The sequence below is a fragment of the Electrophorus electricus genome, chromosome 20 (assembly GCF_041902795.1).
Source record: "Electrophorus electricus isolate QZ-2024a chromosome 20, ASM4190279v1, whole genome shotgun sequence".
In the NCBI taxonomy this organism is placed as follows: domain Eukaryota; kingdom Metazoa; phylum Chordata; class Actinopteri; order Gymnotiformes; family Gymnotidae; genus Electrophorus; species Electrophorus electricus.
In genome coordinates this window covers 12,114,159-12,133,169 of record NC_137516.1, presented here as the reverse complement: position 1 = coordinate 12,133,169, position 19,011 = coordinate 12,114,159, and the positions used below count along the sequence as shown (strand labels likewise).

The 19,011-nt window shown below is 39.0% G+C and overlaps 1 protein-coding gene and 1 long non-coding RNA gene across 4 annotated transcripts in view; one reads left to right on the top strand and one right to left on the bottom strand.

Annotated features, from left to right (window-relative positions):
* LOC113585044 (uncharacterized) overlaps positions 1 to 19,011 on the bottom strand; it is a 44,280-nt gene that overhangs the window by 7,737 nt on the left and 17,532 nt on the right. For 2 of the 3 annotated variants that reach the window (XR_014118936.1, XR_014118935.1), the window contains 3 exons: positions 18,479 to 18,601; positions 17,447 to 17,499; positions 11,853 to 11,930 (listed from right to left, as the gene is read on the bottom strand). This is a non-coding gene — a long non-coding RNA (uncharacterized LOC113585044). Of the gene's footprint in view, positions 1 to 11,852; positions 11,931 to 17,446; positions 17,500 to 18,461; positions 18,602 to 19,011 lie in introns of all 3 variants that reach the window. The other variant, XR_014118937.1, reaches the window with a different exon arrangement.
* Positions 764 to 4,548, top strand: en2a (engrailed homeobox 2a). The gene is made up of 2 exons (XM_027022330.3): positions 764 to 1,559; positions 3,316 to 4,548. The coding sequence occupies exons 1-2, from the start codon at positions 1,103 to 1,105 to the stop codon at positions 3,630 to 3,632; spliced, it is 774 nt and encodes a 257-aa protein (XP_026878131.2). The 5' UTR covers positions 764 to 1,102; the 3' UTR covers positions 3,633 to 4,548.

The following is a 19,011-nucleotide window of genomic DNA, read 5'->3' as shown; positions in this document are numbered from 1 at the left end:
CGAAACGGTTAATTTTCAAAACAGGAAGCGCTTTCTTTTATTACGCTTACACACAGTTTTCATTATGTTAGTAGCCTTCCAAACAAGTCCACAAAGCAAAATCGACACAGATATATTTCCTCTATATAAACCACAAAATAAATACATCATAATAGATGTAAATTATCTATGTGAAGCGTTGTAGGAGAAGACGACCTCGGCACGCAATTGTTCTGCCTCCACCCATTTCTGGTGTGGATCTCATGTCCGAGGCCTGCGCGTTTACATAACTTGCGTCGTAAAGACAGTAAAATGAGATCATTATCATTAGATCTCATGCCATCCTCCGAAGCACGCGCGCTTATCTCTCGTTTGTGAGTAAAATCTAAAATGAGAACACCTTTGGCTAACACAGCCTAAACGACAACAAAATGTGTTTTCGCATACTTAACCTGCACACGTCTATATTTGTGATGAAACAAAACAAGTGGCAGAACCTTTAGTGATCAGTTTATGCATCACCATAAAGATATGCAAGTTTTATTTCACGCCACATATAGCATCGCAATAGTGCATTGCATTTATGATTTGGTGCAACACTGTATCTTTAAAAACGCGAGGCTGAACGTTGCCAGTTACTCTCGAATCAGGGTCATGTGACAAGCTCCCTTGTAATCTATTGGTCGAAGGCACGTGTCTAGGATACTGGAGTGTAACGTCACTAGGGGGCTCGTATTAAAAATAAGAACAAAAATCCGGAGTGAAAGTATTTCAGGAGCAGTTAGGAGCCCCCCTTCTTTGCCCTTAGTGTAGTCACTGAAGCCCTGTCATTCGCTTTAAGCAGAAAACGGATCGTACCCAACTGACAAGTTTTGTAGTGCACCTGACAGAAGTACAGGTATACTACTTGGAGACACGGGGCCGAAACTATGGTCTTCCTTTGTGACCACAACGCGCGAGGGCTATTTATTGTCCCAAAAACTCACTGATAATTTTTCACATTAATAAAAAAATATATTTAAACGGAACAAAGTGGACGGAAGCGCCAGAGGATTCGGCTGTAGGTGCCTGAGTATAGGAGACCGTTAAAGGGTTAAGGACGGAGCGTGTAAAGTGTCTCAGTATGGATGAGATTGAGCAGAGTGCGAGAGACGAGTCCAACCGAGACATCCGTCCCCTTCTACAAGCTCCGGGGAACGTGCAACTCCCTCACCGAATAACCAACTTTTTCATAGACAATATCTTACACCCGGACTTTGGCCGAAAAAAAGAGACGAACATTAGTCAAAACGAAAGTCGCATCGGAGGAAGAGAAATTCACAGTCCAGCAGAACCCGGCGCGGGACAGGTGAGAAGAACTGTGCCAACGGAGGGTACTTCCACGCCGCATGCAGGCGGCGGAGGGAAAAAAAACGAGTTAAAAGCTGATGAACCACATACATTTCGGGGCGAAAACAACGATCATTGTCTGAGCTCGGACTCGGACAGTTCTCAGACAAGCTCAAATATTACCATTAATCAACCAATGCTGTGGCCAGCCTGGGTTTACTGCACGCGTTACTCGGACAGGCCCTCGTCAGGTAAGCACCGAGTTCTCTTTTTCCAGCAATATCCCAGTAACTTGACTACAATCGACGCAAACGACAAACTACAATTAGGGTGTACTTTGGCTACTAGAGAGTTTGCCAGAAAAGATAAAATTAACCATAGTAATTCGGTAAAATTAGGGGATTATTAAACATTCAAACACACGGAGAATACTTACAATAACAATCATTTAAAAATGTACTCGTGAAACTGGATTGTGTGGCCTATTCTATACAACTACATCACAACATAGGCTGTGATAAACTCATTCGTTAAGAGCGAAGTATGTTTCTCGCCAGAGATCAGATAGGAAAATATAAAACAAAGATAAAAGTTGGTAAAATTGTACTTTATGCACATATCGTGAGCAAAAATCTTGTTTCGGCTGTACCCGGTTCCCGGTGATATTTTTGAAAATACATTTATTATCATTCTCGACCATTCTCTCATGAGCGGTGGAATCATACTTTATCCTGTTCGATCTCATTCCAAGAGATCGAACACGATAAAGGTTATAGTCCAGAAGATAACTCAAAACATTGTCAAGATCGTGAATGCTTAAGAGAAAAATCAATGAAACACACAAACAAAACAAACAAACAAACAAACAAACAAACAAACACAAAAGATGCAAATCAATTGTCTTCTGGATATTTCATTACCATATTTTTGACAATGGGGTAGGCCTCCTGTGTCTGATATTCCTGAGTAAGCAATGATTCAAAATGGGTTAAAGTACCTCTTATACTACGTGTCTGCGTAACAACTCACCGTTAAACACAACAAATTAGGCGGCCTAATATTTGCTAAGAGAAAAAATAATATACATACTTCATATGCATAATTTAAAGCGGTTTCAAATAGAGGTGAGGGACACCATTAATCTGGTGGTGGATTTATTGTGTTACTTGCCAAAAAAAATGAATATGAAGAAAGTTATTTTCGTTTGGGTTCTGCGTGCATAAATGCGAGTGGACTTGTTAGTAAATGCTTCACGTACCAGTATGTTACTCTCTCGCGGCGCCGTCGCCATTGTGGTTATTCGTTGGTTTGTCTGGTTAAACACAGCACTGTCGTTGCGAAATAAAACGAGGTCGGTGCTGAATGACGAATGAATTTATTCCGTGTTATTGTTTACATACGGAAGAATCAGCCTATGTTAGAAAAGTCGGATCAAGGTATTCTGAGCAGTCCGACAAATATGTAACGATTATTGAATATGCTTGTTTATCGCCATTAAAATTGGCTTAGAAACTTCCTCTAAATGTAAAATATATCGCCATGGACGCGCAGTGAAACGCTACACAAAAGCAGCGTTTTATACAATTTACAGATTAGAACAAATATTGGCTTCTGTTTATATTAGAGTACCTTGCTCTTTACAGAGCTTGGTGCCTAAATCACAGCAAGCGTAATTAAGCACGACAACGAATGCGTCAGCATCACTTGTGTTTCCCATATAACCATTGCCCATCCCATCTCAAGCCTCAACAAGGGTTTTTCAACCGAAAATGTCCAAATTGGAGCTTGCCGCGAGTCCCTCATCAATATTCTGCAATATAGGTTCCCCCCGCATTACCTATTCATGTAGCTCTCTGTGTGCCAACCGTACAGTTCATACACTATGACGCAAAATGTATATATATATATATATACACACACACACACACACACACACACACACACACACGATACTCAACACTTCAATCTGGTCATTCTGTTCATTTTCTATTCTAATTCTACACACAGGTCCCAGAACTCGCAAACCAAAGAAGAAAAATGCTAGTAAAGAGGACAAGCGACCACGCACGGCCTTCACTGCGGAACAGCTTCAGAGACTCAAGGCCGAGTTTCAGACCAATCGCTACCTGACGGAGCAGCGACGACAGAGCTTGGCACAGGAACTTGGCCTAAATGAATCTCAGATAAAAATCTGGTTCCAGAACAAGCGGGCCAAAATAAAAAAGGCCAGTGGTACCAAGAACGCGCTGGCCTTACACCTCATGGCGCAAGGACTCTACAACCACGCCACCGCGACTAAGGACGACAAATCAGAAAGTGACTGAGATTGTTGTGGGGGTGGGAGAAGATAGAGGTTATCGTTATATTTACAATGCAATAACTCGCAAGAAACAAGGGCCAGCGTACAAACATGCCAGCATTATTGAAGCTGAAATTGAAGTGTTATAGTTCTCTACATTCAGCTGAGAAAGATTCTCACAGCAATGTATGACCAACTTCTTATCAAAATAGGATTCCATCTGGGTCCCATTTTCGCACGTCAAGAATTCGGTGCAAGACGCATCTACTGCGTTGTATATCGTTCCCATGCAATCACTATTACTAAGCGCTTTCGATAGGCCAGTTTATCGAAAAATATACAGATCCACATTTCAGATACATCTTGCTTAAATCCAAAGAATATCTTCTGCTGCACCCAGGCAACTGTGAATATAAATAAATTGCTTAAGAGACATTTTATTTCCACGTTTGTTCGTTTTCCTTGGTTTGTTTGATACACAAATAGACGCAGCGATGATACAATTTCCATTAAGTGTGAAGTGAATTATGTTCAGATACTTTATTTCAAAAATACGCAGGTTTTGCCTAGCTACTTTCAATGACGGAGGCGGGGGCAGGGGGGGATTAATACTCAAATCGCAAGAACGAGATGTACTACTGTGTAGGAATAATTTAGCTACCATGTGTAGACATATTCTAACAACGCGTAACAGCCTAACACTGGAACGACCTGAGTAGCCTAGTCTATCCATTTCAACTGGGCGTGTAAAAATAAAACAAACCGAAGCGTCTTAAATTGCATAGTTTTTATGAAAGAGCAATATAATCAATTTTTTTTGTAGCAAAATTTGTTTAAATCAACGTTATGCTGCCTATAAACGTGTGTAGCTCACTGACAATGATTTACGCCTATGCGCGCTCTTGACAGTAGCAAGAGAATAAGCGTAGTAACATCATATACAGAAATATATATATATATATATATATATATATATATATATATATATATATATATATAAACATATATATAAACATTATGAAAATTTAAATGAAGCAAACCAGCAGTTTATTGTATAACAAATGTTGAAATACTGTTTTATTGTCGAGTTCATATTTGTTATGTATTTATAGAGATATATTGCGAAGAAAAAAAAGTTTATCCAATGACTGGTGTCGCTTTTTATTTGAGAGTAGATTTCTAAAAGGTGTTTAAATGGCTTATTTATCTTGCAATAACGTCTGTATGTGAATGAAGCGGTTTTGGGGCCTTTGCATGAAAGCTGCGATTTGTCATATTAAGGCATATTCACGTGTTTATAAAAGTATGATCGAGTTTTTAGTTGCAGAATATTTCCATATACCAGATTGTAAACGTTTTGTTGTTTGACGTTATCCTTTTGTTGTATACCTAAAAAAGAGTGTGTGAATTAAAATCCACCAAACTTAACACACTTTGCCTTACAAGTTCAAGTGCGAATTTAATGACACAGAACTGTGCCAGAATCAGAGCAGCAGTGTTTAAATGCAGCCTTTCCAACTATTTCAACTGCTGGTTCGACCTAATGAATTTACTCATCAGCAGAGATATATCTATAGAAACTATGTTAAAAACTAAAATGACAAAATCAAGATGTATAATACAATGTTATTTTTTATTTTGTGTTTACAAGTATTGTTACACATGTAAATAATTTGTATCACGTATGCATTAATTGTGTAATTAATTGCCTCTTGAACTGCAAAAGAAGTAAATAAACACAGAAGATAATACTTAATCTCTTAGTAGCTTGAGTTCTTATTCTAGCATCCCTAGAATAATCAGGTGTTTTCATGACCTACAGCATGTGACTGATTCAGCACTTTGGTTGATCAGAATGAGCACCACTTTCATCAAATGGGAACTAGGCCTAACGGATGTTACGTCATAATTTGGCCGAAAAGCTTTATCAAATCAGCAGTGAGTCAAATGTGAGGCAGTTATGAGGCAAATGGATACGACTACCAGGACACACTGTTAAAAATAGATAAATAAATAAATAAATGCAAACCTATCATCACCCAGCCAAAACCTGGCACTTCTCAGGTGTAAAAACCTGCAAATTGAGTTTTCTTTCTTTTTCTCCCCTTTGATCCCTATCCCTATGTACTGAGACACATGATGACAAACTATACAAGGACATTTTATAGTGTATAACAGAGACCTGCAGTGGTACATCACAATGAAATTAGTCAAAAATCAAAATAAAACCAAAGATTTGTGGTTTAATCAGCATGGCTAAAGTCTACCAATCACCTGTAATCTATTTATAAAGGTATCTCAATATTTACACTTAGACAGACACAGACAAATGAGTCTGTACTAGATTTATCTGAATAATGCTATAAAACCGTCTATATATACTAGGGCTAAAACACCTGCTACTCGTGGACACCTTTCAGTATGGTTTACTGCAAAGAACCCCCAGTTGACTCAAAATATGGTACAAACACTTAAATACATTAACTAATTAACTACCTTAAAAATGAAGCCCTGTGCACAAATGCTTTGTTAACTTGGTGAGGTAAAATTGAACACTTAGGTAACTATTTACTCTGGGTGCTTAACACAATAAAATAAACAAACAGAAAAAAGACCTTCCTTATGGTTAAGGAGTACACCTTTATTTTACATCCAGAGTATGTTCAATTTTATGAAATTACATGTACAATGTTGTGGTATACAACACAATTCTAACATTATTGAGAGTAATAGACAGTAAAACATATGGGTGTAGCTAGCTGAAGTTATATTAGTCTGCTAATGTAAACTAAGCTCTCAAAACAGAAAAAAAAGAATAAAATAAAGCAGAAATACAATTAGCTGACCTGACCAGGCAACAACATCCAGTCAAGTTGTGTTTTAATGAATACTATGAGTTCTGTACCTTGTATGGTTTGGCCTTTTAAAAAAAAAAAAAAAATGTCTTTATAAGAACAGGTAATCTAGGCCTGTCTGGCCTGGCATTAGCTTAGAGAGCTGGGCATTGTGTTGATTCTTCTCTAAACTTTGCAGAAGTCCAAGCGTCAAAAACCTGTTCAAGACTAGTCCACCTGTCCTTTCAGTAGAATCAAATAAATGAATGGAGTGGGGCGACTGGCTTTTCCCATGCGCTGACCCCATCACGGACAATGCCTCATCTACATTTCCTTTATAGGAGCCCTTGTATGAGGAAATGACACCCAATGGTTGAGCGAAGAGGTGACTGACTGACTCATCTATAGAGCTAAAAAAAAAAAAGTGCTTGTGTGTGTGTGTGTTTGTGTATGTGTGAGAGAGAGAGAGAGAGAGAGAGAGAGAGAGAGAGAGAGAGAGAGAGAGAGAAAGAGAGAGAGAGAGAGAGAGAAAGAGAGAGAGAGACTCCAGATGAAGGTCAAAAACTCTTATCATGACTGCAGGTGTCTAGCTCCCCTAGCAAAAAAGTTACCTGCTATCATCTCTCTCTCTTGCCTTTTTTTCTCCATCTCACACAGATGCTTACACACCATTTCACTTTCTAGTATACTTGTCTACCACACAGATTTAAAACAACAAATAATTTCTTTTACAGCCCTCAAACTGAAGGACATTGCTGATATTTTGACAAAATCCTTGCTATCATGATATAAAGATATGATGGTTCTTCAGTGAGAAATTTACCAACGTACATCAGCCAAGCTGCAGTTTATAACAGTTAAAAGGAAGTCCTATTACAACTAGACCAGATTTCAATACTCTTCCAAAATAGCGACACGTCTTGCTGACATAACGACACAACGCAACATATCTTGCTGACACAGAGGTATATTGTACTGACATCTTACTGCCATTCAGTTACTATCACTATTCTTTGATGAAGATGCAAGATCAGCCCCCCCCACCTTCAATTCTTATCTCAAGAAGTAGAGGATGAAGGGTAACACTAGGCTCACTGAGTCAACCACATGCCTCGTCAGCAGAAGATTCACTGGAAACGTGTAATGAACAGTGTAATGACACTTAAACACACATACACGCATACTGTTTCCTCAAAGACAGATTTACAGACTTTTCATTCCTTTGGCTTACATTCCTTTGGCTTACACCTTTCACACAAAAGCATTTATTGTATGTCAGACAAGTGAAATGTAGGGTCATTTGACAAGCTGTGTCCTTTAATGGGATATCTACTTTACATTGATCACGTTAGTGAATATTTCTGATCATAAGATACAAGTTAGAGAGCCAGAACATGGGAAATCATGCCACTGCAGCACTGGCCCACTCAAGAAATAGAGCGTTATTTATAACTGTGTGGAACACTGCGTAGGGGCGACTGAGGAAAGCAGCATGCGTGCATGCCTCCCATACAGCAAGCAAGACTTTGGTGGGTACCCACAGATGCCACTACATTTTCCAAATGACATCACAGGACTGAGGTATAAGTTTTCCATCCACCCAAAGTAGCAGTGGCAGAGGGAGGTGTGCCCAAAAACATTTTTCACCATCCCAGAAGTTGTTTCAGGACAAGAATAACACATGCACTGCTCTGTTTCAGTAGAAACTCACTTTAAAGGGTGTTATGTCCAATTTTGCTTTCTCCTTTTACAAAAAGAACCACTATTAATTTAACTAAAAATGGAAGTTTTGAAAGCTAACTGTTAGCTTTGTCAAATGTTTCTAAATGCCACGATCAAAGTCAACTAAACAAAAACGCCAGAAAGAAGAAAAAAAGTGTCAGTGGAATCTCTCCTTGTCTTGTTTTTCATATAAAAGATCCATCTCCTCCCTGCTCTACAAAGACCCTTCCCCCAGCCAACCTTTCCTACTGAGCTATTCTACCAGCTCCTCAAATGCTTCCTTAGGCCCAGGGAGGAATGCACCGGCAAGGTTCGGAAACATGGTTAAAAGGGCGAGGGACGCAAGTGAGGTAGAATGGGGATGACATCAGGCCGATTTCACACCGGTGCTCAGATGGCCGAGCCCTAGCCAGGGTCCTCATCATGCACGGGAGATCAAAAGCCAGTGGTAGATACACTGGCCAGTCCAGCAAAGAAGCAAGAGGCCACTAAAGTATGCTAATCCTCAGGACAAATATATTTTAATCTTGTTAGAATACAAGTTAATGCCACAGCTGGCGTACTGGACTGTTTTGAAGGGAAACAGATTCTGTCGACTGGTTTTCACCTTTCTTCAACACTTCTGCATCACTGTGACATACACAAATGCACACACAACTGCAACAATAACACCACCACCACCACCCATTCTTTGGTTTGACCCAATGACTTCCAACTTCGTGGACTCAACAGTACTTCACAGTCATGTGCCAGATTCACACACTTGCAAGATTCATTGCCAAGCTACTCACTGCATCGTTGCCAAATGTCTACAATAGCTTAAAAAAGCGTAAAACACATGTAATAATAAGCACAGTGTGTCTGTTTTGCTTTTGGTTTTGCTTTTCAGTTTCTTCGTTGCACTGTGCGGCAAGTCAACAAGTTACTGCCTCCTAGCAGTAATGCATATGCAGCTATTCACACAAATATAACACACACATTCTGTCTCTCTCTCTCCCTCTCTCTCTCTCTCTCTCTCTCTCTCTCTCTCTCTCTCTCTCTCTCTCTCTCTCTCTCTCTCTCACACACACACACATACACACACACACACTGTGGGGGAGCAGTTTTTCATTAGGGGGGAAGCTCCAGTGGTAGTGTCAGTGACCTCCCCTGAAACCACAGCAGGACTTCGACAGCCAAAGGAAATGAGTGTGTGTGTGTGTGTGTGAGCATGCACGGGTGTATGTGCGTCAGTCTGCCTATCTACAGAGCACCTTGGTAACTCTTGATCTCCCATGAGTCTTAGGCAATAGGCTCCTAAGAAGTCAACTCAGAGGAGTGGACAATAGGAAGCACATGCATTGTGGAGAAGATCCTCTCTGTCTACACACACACACACACACACACACACTCACACACACACACACTCACACACACACACACACACACTCACACACACACACAGACACACTCACACACACACACAGACACACACACACAGACACACACACACAAACTACTACAAGCTGGGATACAACCATACATAGTGTGGATCACAGACATGAACAAGAAATACTGAAAAGAAGGGGAAAAACAAAGAAACCCAGGAGTTCTTGCTTAATATGAATTTTAGAGAAAAAGAAAACAGAATATTAGTTGCTTCATTTCATGCAGTTTACTTCTTCACTTATTGCACACATGTAAAAAACATTGAGGAACACTTGCACACTTTAGTCTCACATAGTTCCATATGTGATCCATATGTAATGTAATAATGGCTTCTGGTCAGTTATTAATAATTAACAACAACAACAGCAACAACAACAACTATAACATTATATTCTAGAACCACACTGTAAGCTCTAATTATACATACTAAAAACTCACTTCTCCAAAAACCAGAAATTTATAAGTGAAAAAGGAAATCTATAAGTGAAAAAGCATAAACAAACCGCTCATAGGTGAGCTAGTAAGGCCAAGGTTACTGCATTAGTAGTTTCCCTAGTTACACTGGTCCTGTGTTGTAAGATCAGATCAAACGATTATAAATGCTGAATATGAACGTTATCACCTGCTTGGGTTATTTTTTTTTTTTCGTTAATCCCCACAGCAACTGCTGTGAGGTCAAATACACATCAAACAAATCATCCACATAGGCTTGAAACTTGCGTGGCAATGCCGTTAAGAGATCACAAAACACTTGTTTGTTTATTTGGCCTTTTTAACTCACAGTCAGTGTCTAGCCATTTCAATATCGGCTCAGGTTTCAAGTCACAGTGGAATATTTGAGAAGTACTAGTACTACTGATTCACCATATATACACTGAGTGGAGTACTACAATCTTCAATCAAAGGTGTCGTTTTTCCCATATACAGGGCAATTCTATGCTAACTTTAACTGTGTTAAGATATGGTGTTTTTTTGGCATCTATAACTACTCTTAAGAATTCCAGTTTTAGACACATTATTTGTGATGAAGCAAATGCTCATATTTAACAGACCATTGGTTCAACAGGCTGAAAATGGCCAAGTAGGATCTACTAAGCTTCCATAATCAGAATTTTTCTATCAAAATCTCACCTCTATGCCAGGATTTCTTAAGCTTGAATGTAAGTGTAAGCAACAAGACAAACTGAAGTCTAGTAAAATGAGAAACAAACCCCATGTGACTATCCAGCCTCACAATTATTTTCATAACTTGGCCTGATAAACTACGAAAGAGGCTGAAATGTGGTCATTACATGGTTATTGATTCACATGGATATTGTTAACAAAACCTAATTGGGGTGAAATATAAAATTATGAGACATCAGTGTAGCGCTTCTCATTTGAACATATTACTGAGAATTTGACCTTTCCAGTGTGGTTTCTGTAAGCTATTCAATAATGCATAATGACCTTTGACCTTGTAATATTCAGGATTTTCAGACATAATTAGTTGTGACTCCCAACAACTGGGTAAAAAAGTAATCACTCAGAAGTCTATTCAGTTTTAAAAGTTAACAAACCACATGATGTGTGATTTTTCAGGATTTTTTCTGAAAAGAACAATATACACCAACACAAAAGGTACTAGAAAAAATTTACTTGTTAATTTTGCAGATGTATCTTTCAGGCAAAAATAAAAATACTTTCTAAGGCATATATGGAATGAATTTTACATAAAGATACAGTATACTCAGACATGATATGTAAATGGGGACCCTATTATTTTTTTCCTGCAACTGATTGAAAGCTGTAACAGGTGTTTGTCATAGCTGTCATACACTGAGACTGGTTTTCACTTAGAAGCACTTTAAAGTGTCTATTACTTGTAGGCTATTTTTAAATACAACTTAATAATGTGTACTATATCACATTCGCGTTAAAGAAATTCAGACACTGATCTGTCTCAAACATGGCTCAGATGCTCCTACATGTTTCTTTTGCAGAGAATGTGCTATAAACATTGACTTCTAAATGCTTATTACAGCTACGTTGTTTATAGCACATGCAATATTTGGCTGGTACGGCAGTAAGACTAACTACTAGATTGACTACTAGCTGTTTATGAGAGGTCTAAAAATGCATGAATTTTTTTTTCATGGTGAATAGAAAATTTTATTGTCATGTATAGAAACATTAGATTGTTTATTCTGAACTGACCACATTCTGATTTGTGTGAAGTGAAGGCAGTCAAAGAGATTAATAGATGGCAAACATACATTTACCTTAGCAGCATTGCCGATTTCACCAAGTACATGGTGTAGTCATGCCGTCACACCATCACACCTTCATGGTCTGCAACTCTAGGGACATATACACACATGAACACACACACGCATGCACACAAAGAGAAACAGCAGCAATGAAGCAACATATTTCAAATTTAAATACATTTGGAAGTTCTGCATTTATTATGCGTACTGGGATGGCTTCTTTGCCTTTCATGTAATGCTCTAGTCATTATTACAGCCTCAATTTTGAATCACATTAAAACACCTTCACCTTCATTGCTAGGAGGGTCATGAGTATCACAAAATAAACCTGAGAAGATGTTCACATACAAGTTAGACATAAAATCTAATAAAAAATTTAAAATGATCGCATTTGGGCTTGAAATGTCAGGTCAACTGTGATATAGTCAGGCAGTCATTTACTGTCATTTGTAAAAGACGCCATTCACATCCCTGACTTATTATTTACTGGATAAGTAAACACAGTCTGTTGGTGCTGACCTTGTTGACTGGCCCATACTAAACACTGTAAAACCTTTCCAATAAAAAAAAAAAATTTCAGTATTTTTTTCAACTCGTGTTACATTTTGAGTACAGCTGACAGCTGAAGCTCACTAATTCTGCTGAGGCCATGCTTGACATGGTTATGAATTACAATACGCCAATGATAACAGTCCTGCACCAAAATCAGCAATCAGGGTATAAGATATTTGGCACAGTTTAAATATATAAAGCAAGAATTGGATTTTGATGTTGATGCATTTCCCTTGAAAAGTTTCTATCATATACAAACACAAACCAGTATCCTTTTGGATGTTTTCAGTTCCACCTCGAGGAAATTCTGAGCTTAGGCATGGCATAAAGGGAATGTCTACATCAACTTAAACCCTCATAGGTGCCTAACCAGTAACCAACTTCATACATATGCATTTACATGCAGCTTTGTACAGGATTTTGGACCAATAGATTGATCGTGCCATTACAGAATTACAGTGTTGTTGTTGTGTTCTCCCTACCATAATTACATTTGCAAGTTTGACCGCTACAGTTAAAAAATGGTGAAAGGCCAAAATAAATGTAACAGTATACCTTCTGTATCACAGACATAGCATTTCTACATTCAAACAACCGTACAAATTCAAATGAGTCTTCCAACAAATCACACACATTTCAGGTATTTCCTATCTCACACAACACACTCAACAAACCTAACCCAATCAAAATGCAATTGAAATAATTATCAGTTAAATGTTTTGTTTTAAACTACATGGCCATACTGCATTGAGTGAATGTTTCCCGTGTATTTTACTACCAAGGTGGCGAAATGGGAGTGGAAGAGAGGAAGCATGTGGAAGGAGGAGGGGGTGATGGGAGATGGGAGATGGAGGAGTGGGTGGAACAGGACTGCTCCTCTGGCGCGTCGCTGCGGCTGCCATTTTGTTGGCGCTGAGTGGCTGGTTGGAGGGCGGGGCTGGAGCAGCCATGAGGAGAGAAAACCAACGGCGCCTGCCGCCTCTCTCCCTGCCCGTGGACCCCATCTTGGGTGCTTGCACTCTTTGGCCTGATCTAGCATCAGATACCCTAATCCATTTACAATTGTGACTGGGAAAATGTGCAACAAGAACTGATCCCAAATCTGAGGGGGATGCAGGTTGGTGTGACAACAGACAGGGAGCAGGAGAAACGGCATGGATGGAGGAAGCTCCCATCAAAAGCCACGGCACCCTTAGGTGATTTTAGCTATCAAAACACCTCCACAATCGTTACACAGACAAAATCTTCATATAGTCGACATACTCTCACCTGATATTCACCAACATTTTTAAAATAGCAGCTGAAACTTCACCTGTTCAAACATGTATAAGAACAATGATAATATTCAGCGAGTATCATTTGATGTATTTGAGCTAAGCACTCTGGAAAATCTTTTAGACATTTTATCCCTACAAAAGATTCTAATAATACCACTAACTATACCAAAAACCTTTTCTAAAACCAAGAAACTAGTCTGCACTCAAATGGAAGAATAAATAATCATAGTCAATTTATTTTTACTCTAGATTTAGATTTATTTATTAAAGAGATACATAAGTCTAAATAAGGATGTTACATATAAATTTGCATTGAGGAAGGAAGAAAATTCTTGGTGACCTCAACAATCAGATTTCAGCACTCAGTGTGTTTCCCAATATTAATATATATGCAAAATTATAACCAAACCAAAACAGTACTTACAGAAAATGTCACCATCACCCTGGAAAACCCCCTTCATTCTTTTCTGAAGAAAGTTCATCAGCATCCCAGTTCCATTTGAAAAAAAAAAAAAAAATCACTGCTGGAATAATAAACCCAAAACTGGTTTATGTAGACAAACCCCCCCCCCCCCCCCCTTAAATTAACATTTTAAAAGAAAAGAATCAATCTTGATTTTTCGCAGAGCAAAAGGAAAAAGACAAACAGCTTAAGTTCTCAGGAAGTTTTACATTTTAAATGAAAGGTCCACAGGTTAATGTGTCAACACATCTAGCTTAGCCCCTAGCTTTAACAAATGCAGAAAAAATTTACATTAGACACATTAAAAGGTCAGAGTTAATTTTGCCTGCTTGGTAAAAAAAAAACCCCACAGACACAGAGTATCGTCTAGACAGGTCAAGGTGCATGGTGCTCCTTCCCAAATGCCCTCTCACAAAATTTCTACTTTCCCTCCCATGGATACTTCCGGAAGGAGGGGTCAGCAGTGGCCAAGTGCAGGCTGGAAGGGCGGGGGGGGTCACAGTGCCCCTTTTGGCTAGTCAAAGCCCCCCAGTGCTGGATGGCAGACGGGGTTGGGGGGTGAGAGGGCGATGGGGGCACAGAGGAAGGCAAGAGGTGTGTGTCCACTGTCCTTTTGTCTCCTTTTAGTCTCACAGACGAGCTTCCGCTGGTTGTGCTGACACTAGGGCAGAGTCCTTTCACTGCGGGGTCGCAAGGTTCCGTGAGCGTGCACGCGAACACACACACACACACACACACACACACACACACACACACACACAAGTACACCACCTGGGGCCTTCCTTCCCCAAAAAGGACAGATCAGGGAAAGCTTCACAGAACTCCTGTCCCCTCCCCTTTCTCTCCTCTCGGTTCCCCTCCCTAACTCCTTCACACCCTCCCGCGCTCTTCCCTGCCTTCATTACTGAGTGGCTATTTAAACAGAGAAGCAGGACAGACATGGCAAACACAGGAAAAAGCCCCTCAAAATCCTCATGCAAATCACAGGCCGGCCTCTGTGGAAAGAGTGGCAGGCAAAGAGGATCTTGGCTCGGGTGGAAATAATTAACTCCCCATTCTGTTGTTTCCACCAGAAAAGAACAGGCCCACGACCTCCAGCACAAGGGCTGAAGTAATGAGCTAACACAAAGGGCATATGCTTTCCTGAGCATCAGGTTGTGTTGCTTAGTCACTACCAGAGAGCAAAGATAAATATTTTACAGATACGTTGTGCTGATACATTTAGGGTGTTGATTTAAGTGCATAGGCTCTCAACCCTTCCTCTTTTACAAATCAGCACTGCAGAAGCTCCTGACGATTTTCCAAACAGCTGGTTGATTTTACTGCTGTGATACAACATAAAAGTACAACACTATAATATATATATATATATATATATATATATATATATATATATATATATATATATATATATATATATATATATATATATAAAAGAGTAAGTTAGAATAAAACCTTACAACTAGCTAACTAATATCCTGAACATAAGCATATCACCAATGACTGAAGATAGCTATAATGTCATAAATTATAAGAACGATATCATATAACTGAATAACCATACCAAATGGCTTTGCGCACTGTGTCATTAAACAGAAGAAGAAAAAAAGACTTCTATGAGTGCTTGGAAGCAGATGCGTTGGAAAGAGTGATGTAAATATATTAACAAATTTAAGAAACTGACGAGAAACAAAATAGGACTTTACTGTGATGATAAGCTCAAAATACACATTTTACACATTTTACAGCTCGAGTTAAAAATAATGTACATTATGTCATTTCACATTAATAAAGGATTTTTCCCCTCCATTCAACCTTTCATTCCACTCCACCGTAGCTTGATTGTAGGGCCATTTACAGAGCTGGGAGGCTGCAAACATATGTGGATTTACTAGGTGACTATGTTTGCCAGAAGTGCCCCGTTAATGAAAGTCTACACCAGTGTCTTTATTAAAACAGGGAGAGTTGAAGCAGAGAGAAAAGACCAGCTCACAGGAGATGAACAGGAACCATGAATGCTTCAGAATACCACTCGTAGTGCAAAGGGATTTTTTTAACAGCAGGGTATCTGCTGTTTTCTCCATAACACAGCGCAAGTAATGCTGCCGAAACAGGTATGAAAGTGCAAATGTCTGGCTTAAGAGTGCTGTCATTTTCCCTCCATCATAAGATAATAGTAAATAGTCAAGAGTTTTTTTTCTATCTGACATTTTAAACAATTTTGCAAACTTTGCGGCATTTTTTGGCACCTATACAGTGCTTCAAACTACAAAGTCATCTAAGATTTTTAGATTTAAGGTTTCGATGTCATTCCTCAATACCAAAATCAGCACCAAGAGTTAAGAGTAGCATAGTAAGAGAGAGAATATTATATTTCAGAAGTAAAAGAAAGAATATTACACTACCATGAATCCTGTATTACCTGTGAACAAAAAGCAGAATTTGGCTTTTGCGGTTCAAGACAGGATGCATTGATTCTGTTGTTTATAGTTACTGCTGCAATATGAAGATCACTGCCATACACATTCACCCAACACAACAATCAGCAAGAGGGATGATCTATGTATCTAACCATTAACACATACACAAACACCCGAAGTATTAGAACAATTAAATTTTACTCTATATATTGCATGTATAGTAAGAAATTTGGTTTTGTGGAATTTGATATTTTTAAGCATAGACAGACTGAGAATAGTTCACCAACATCTGCTTTAAGTGTCAACCATATAATTCCAGACAGTTTCCAGTTAGCCCAACAAGTTCCCAGCAGCATGCTGAGGCACTACGGCCGCACTGCAAACACCCATTACTATCAGCAGTGATATACTGGTCGGGACCCATAATTATGCTCCATTGTTTTCCCGTATGGTAAATTTAGTCCCCAGGTCCCAGTTCTAAATGTGCAAGGCTACGGCAGCTTGGAATTATTTTTGTCAATGAGTCTTAACATGTCACCAATGCTATGCGCCTGGCAAAATGCGATGTCCTGCTAGATTTGGTTTTGCAGCAACAAATACAGAAAACATTACTATGTGAGTCTAAACAAATGGCAAACTGTGGCTGTACTGTGTTTTCTTGTGAGATGTGGAAAGGCATGATCTACATGTAACATTAGCTTTCAGTTGCACATGAGGCTAACTGGATTTGTATCCTCCAGAACTGATCACAGGGTCAGAGGCTGGCTGCTTGGCGGAATGAGCTGTTAAAATACATTGGTAATGTCCATACTCAGTTCAGGAATTCTTCAGGCTGTAAGCGCTTTAATCACAGTTAGATTCAAAATATGTAGGCCTGTGTGTGTGTGTGTTTACCTCATTTTGCCATGTGAGCCATGTGCCCCTGAGCCTTTGTTTCTGGATGATGCCTAAAATAAAGTAGAAATGAAAGCGTCTGTAGTTATCACTCACCAGCATTTCACGGTTTGTTTCCACACTGTAAACCAAACAGGAGCTTTACATACAAACACAATGGCATCAATATCACGATACGTTCTGAACTTCCAGAGCACACATGCTGTACACAGCACACAGAACAAAGCATGTTTGTTCATAATTTCTATGTTTATGGTTTCAAGCAGCATTTCATGTCCTGTAATGCAGCTACCAATACTGTGCAAAACTGCTTTGAACGGCTTGGTTTAAAAACATGATGCCCATTACAAAGCGTGCCCAGAATAAACAAACAAACAAACAAACAAACAAACAAACAAACAAATAGATAGATAGATAGATAGATAGATAGATAGATAGATAGATAGATAGATAGATAGATAGATAGATAGATAGATAGATAGATAGATATTTAAGAAGTAGTATAAAATTATTCTGTGCACACCATGATTAATCAAAAGTACTAAAAGGTAAATTCTTTTTAAGAATATAAAAGGTTTGTCGTAAAACATAATGTTCTTTTTTTTTTTGATCAGATAAAAGATTGTGTCAAAATAACACATGACTAAGCTCTCGCAATAATATTATTTTCATTCTAGTATCTAAGATGGGCCTTGTAGAGATGTAAGTGTCCAGAGTGGGTAATGCCTGCAATATACTACTGGATGATAGAGTAGTTGGAGTGTTTCATTAGGCAGAAACCAAAAAGCTAGCTGTTATTATTAGAGATATTCCATTAACAGGAGCAGGAAATATGCTTCTCTTATTATAGGTTAGCCTCTGTAACACTGCGCAATAGATTTATTTACTCAACCTTTCAAACAAAGCCAATTTTGTAATTAGTTCTGTACTCTCCTGTATACTAAATTAGAAACATGTACTGACGGACAAAATGCATAAGTACTTCTATAAGGCAAATCAAAAGTAGAGCACATACATGGAGCATGTAATTACCAGTGTCACCACTTGCAGCATTGCACTTCAGGTGTCCTTCAAGTGACCATCATGCACAGAAATTTCTTGTTAGTCCAGGACTAGGTTTGACCAGAAGATGATCAGCCTTGATGGTCTGGATGTCTAAATAATTGAATGAATGAGTGAAAAAAAATTATGCGTTAGTATGAGGGTGATATCAAGTGATTTTCTAGGATCACCACATGTCACAAACAGTAGTGAGAGGTGCAGGCAGTCAGATGTGTCTGGCCTTATTTTTTGAGAAACACGACCAAGCCCGAGTACCTGATTGCTTGTCCATTCGCCCTCTCACCTGGCTCATGCCACTGCACACCACTGCGCAACATGACTAATCAGCCAATATATATGCCTCCCTCTTTCTCACCCCTCCCCTACTTTCGCTCTCTTCAGGCCTGCTTCTCAGTGTGATCACAAAGAGAAGTCCTTTGCCTTCATACTTATCCTTTATTCCTCTGACATGTCATTCGTCTAAATAACATTGCCATGCAAAGTCAAAACATACAATCAGTCTG

Bases quoted from the DNA above. Each gene is read 5' to 3' on its own strand.
- en2a (XM_027022330.3), top strand. From the start codon at position 1,103: ATGGATGAGATTGAGCAGAGTGCGAGAGACGAGTCCAACCGAGACATC. The intron at 1,560-3,315 runs GTAAGCACCGAG...TTCTACACACAG, and splicing joins CTCGGACAGGCCCTCGTCAG to GTCCCAGAACTCGCAAACCA.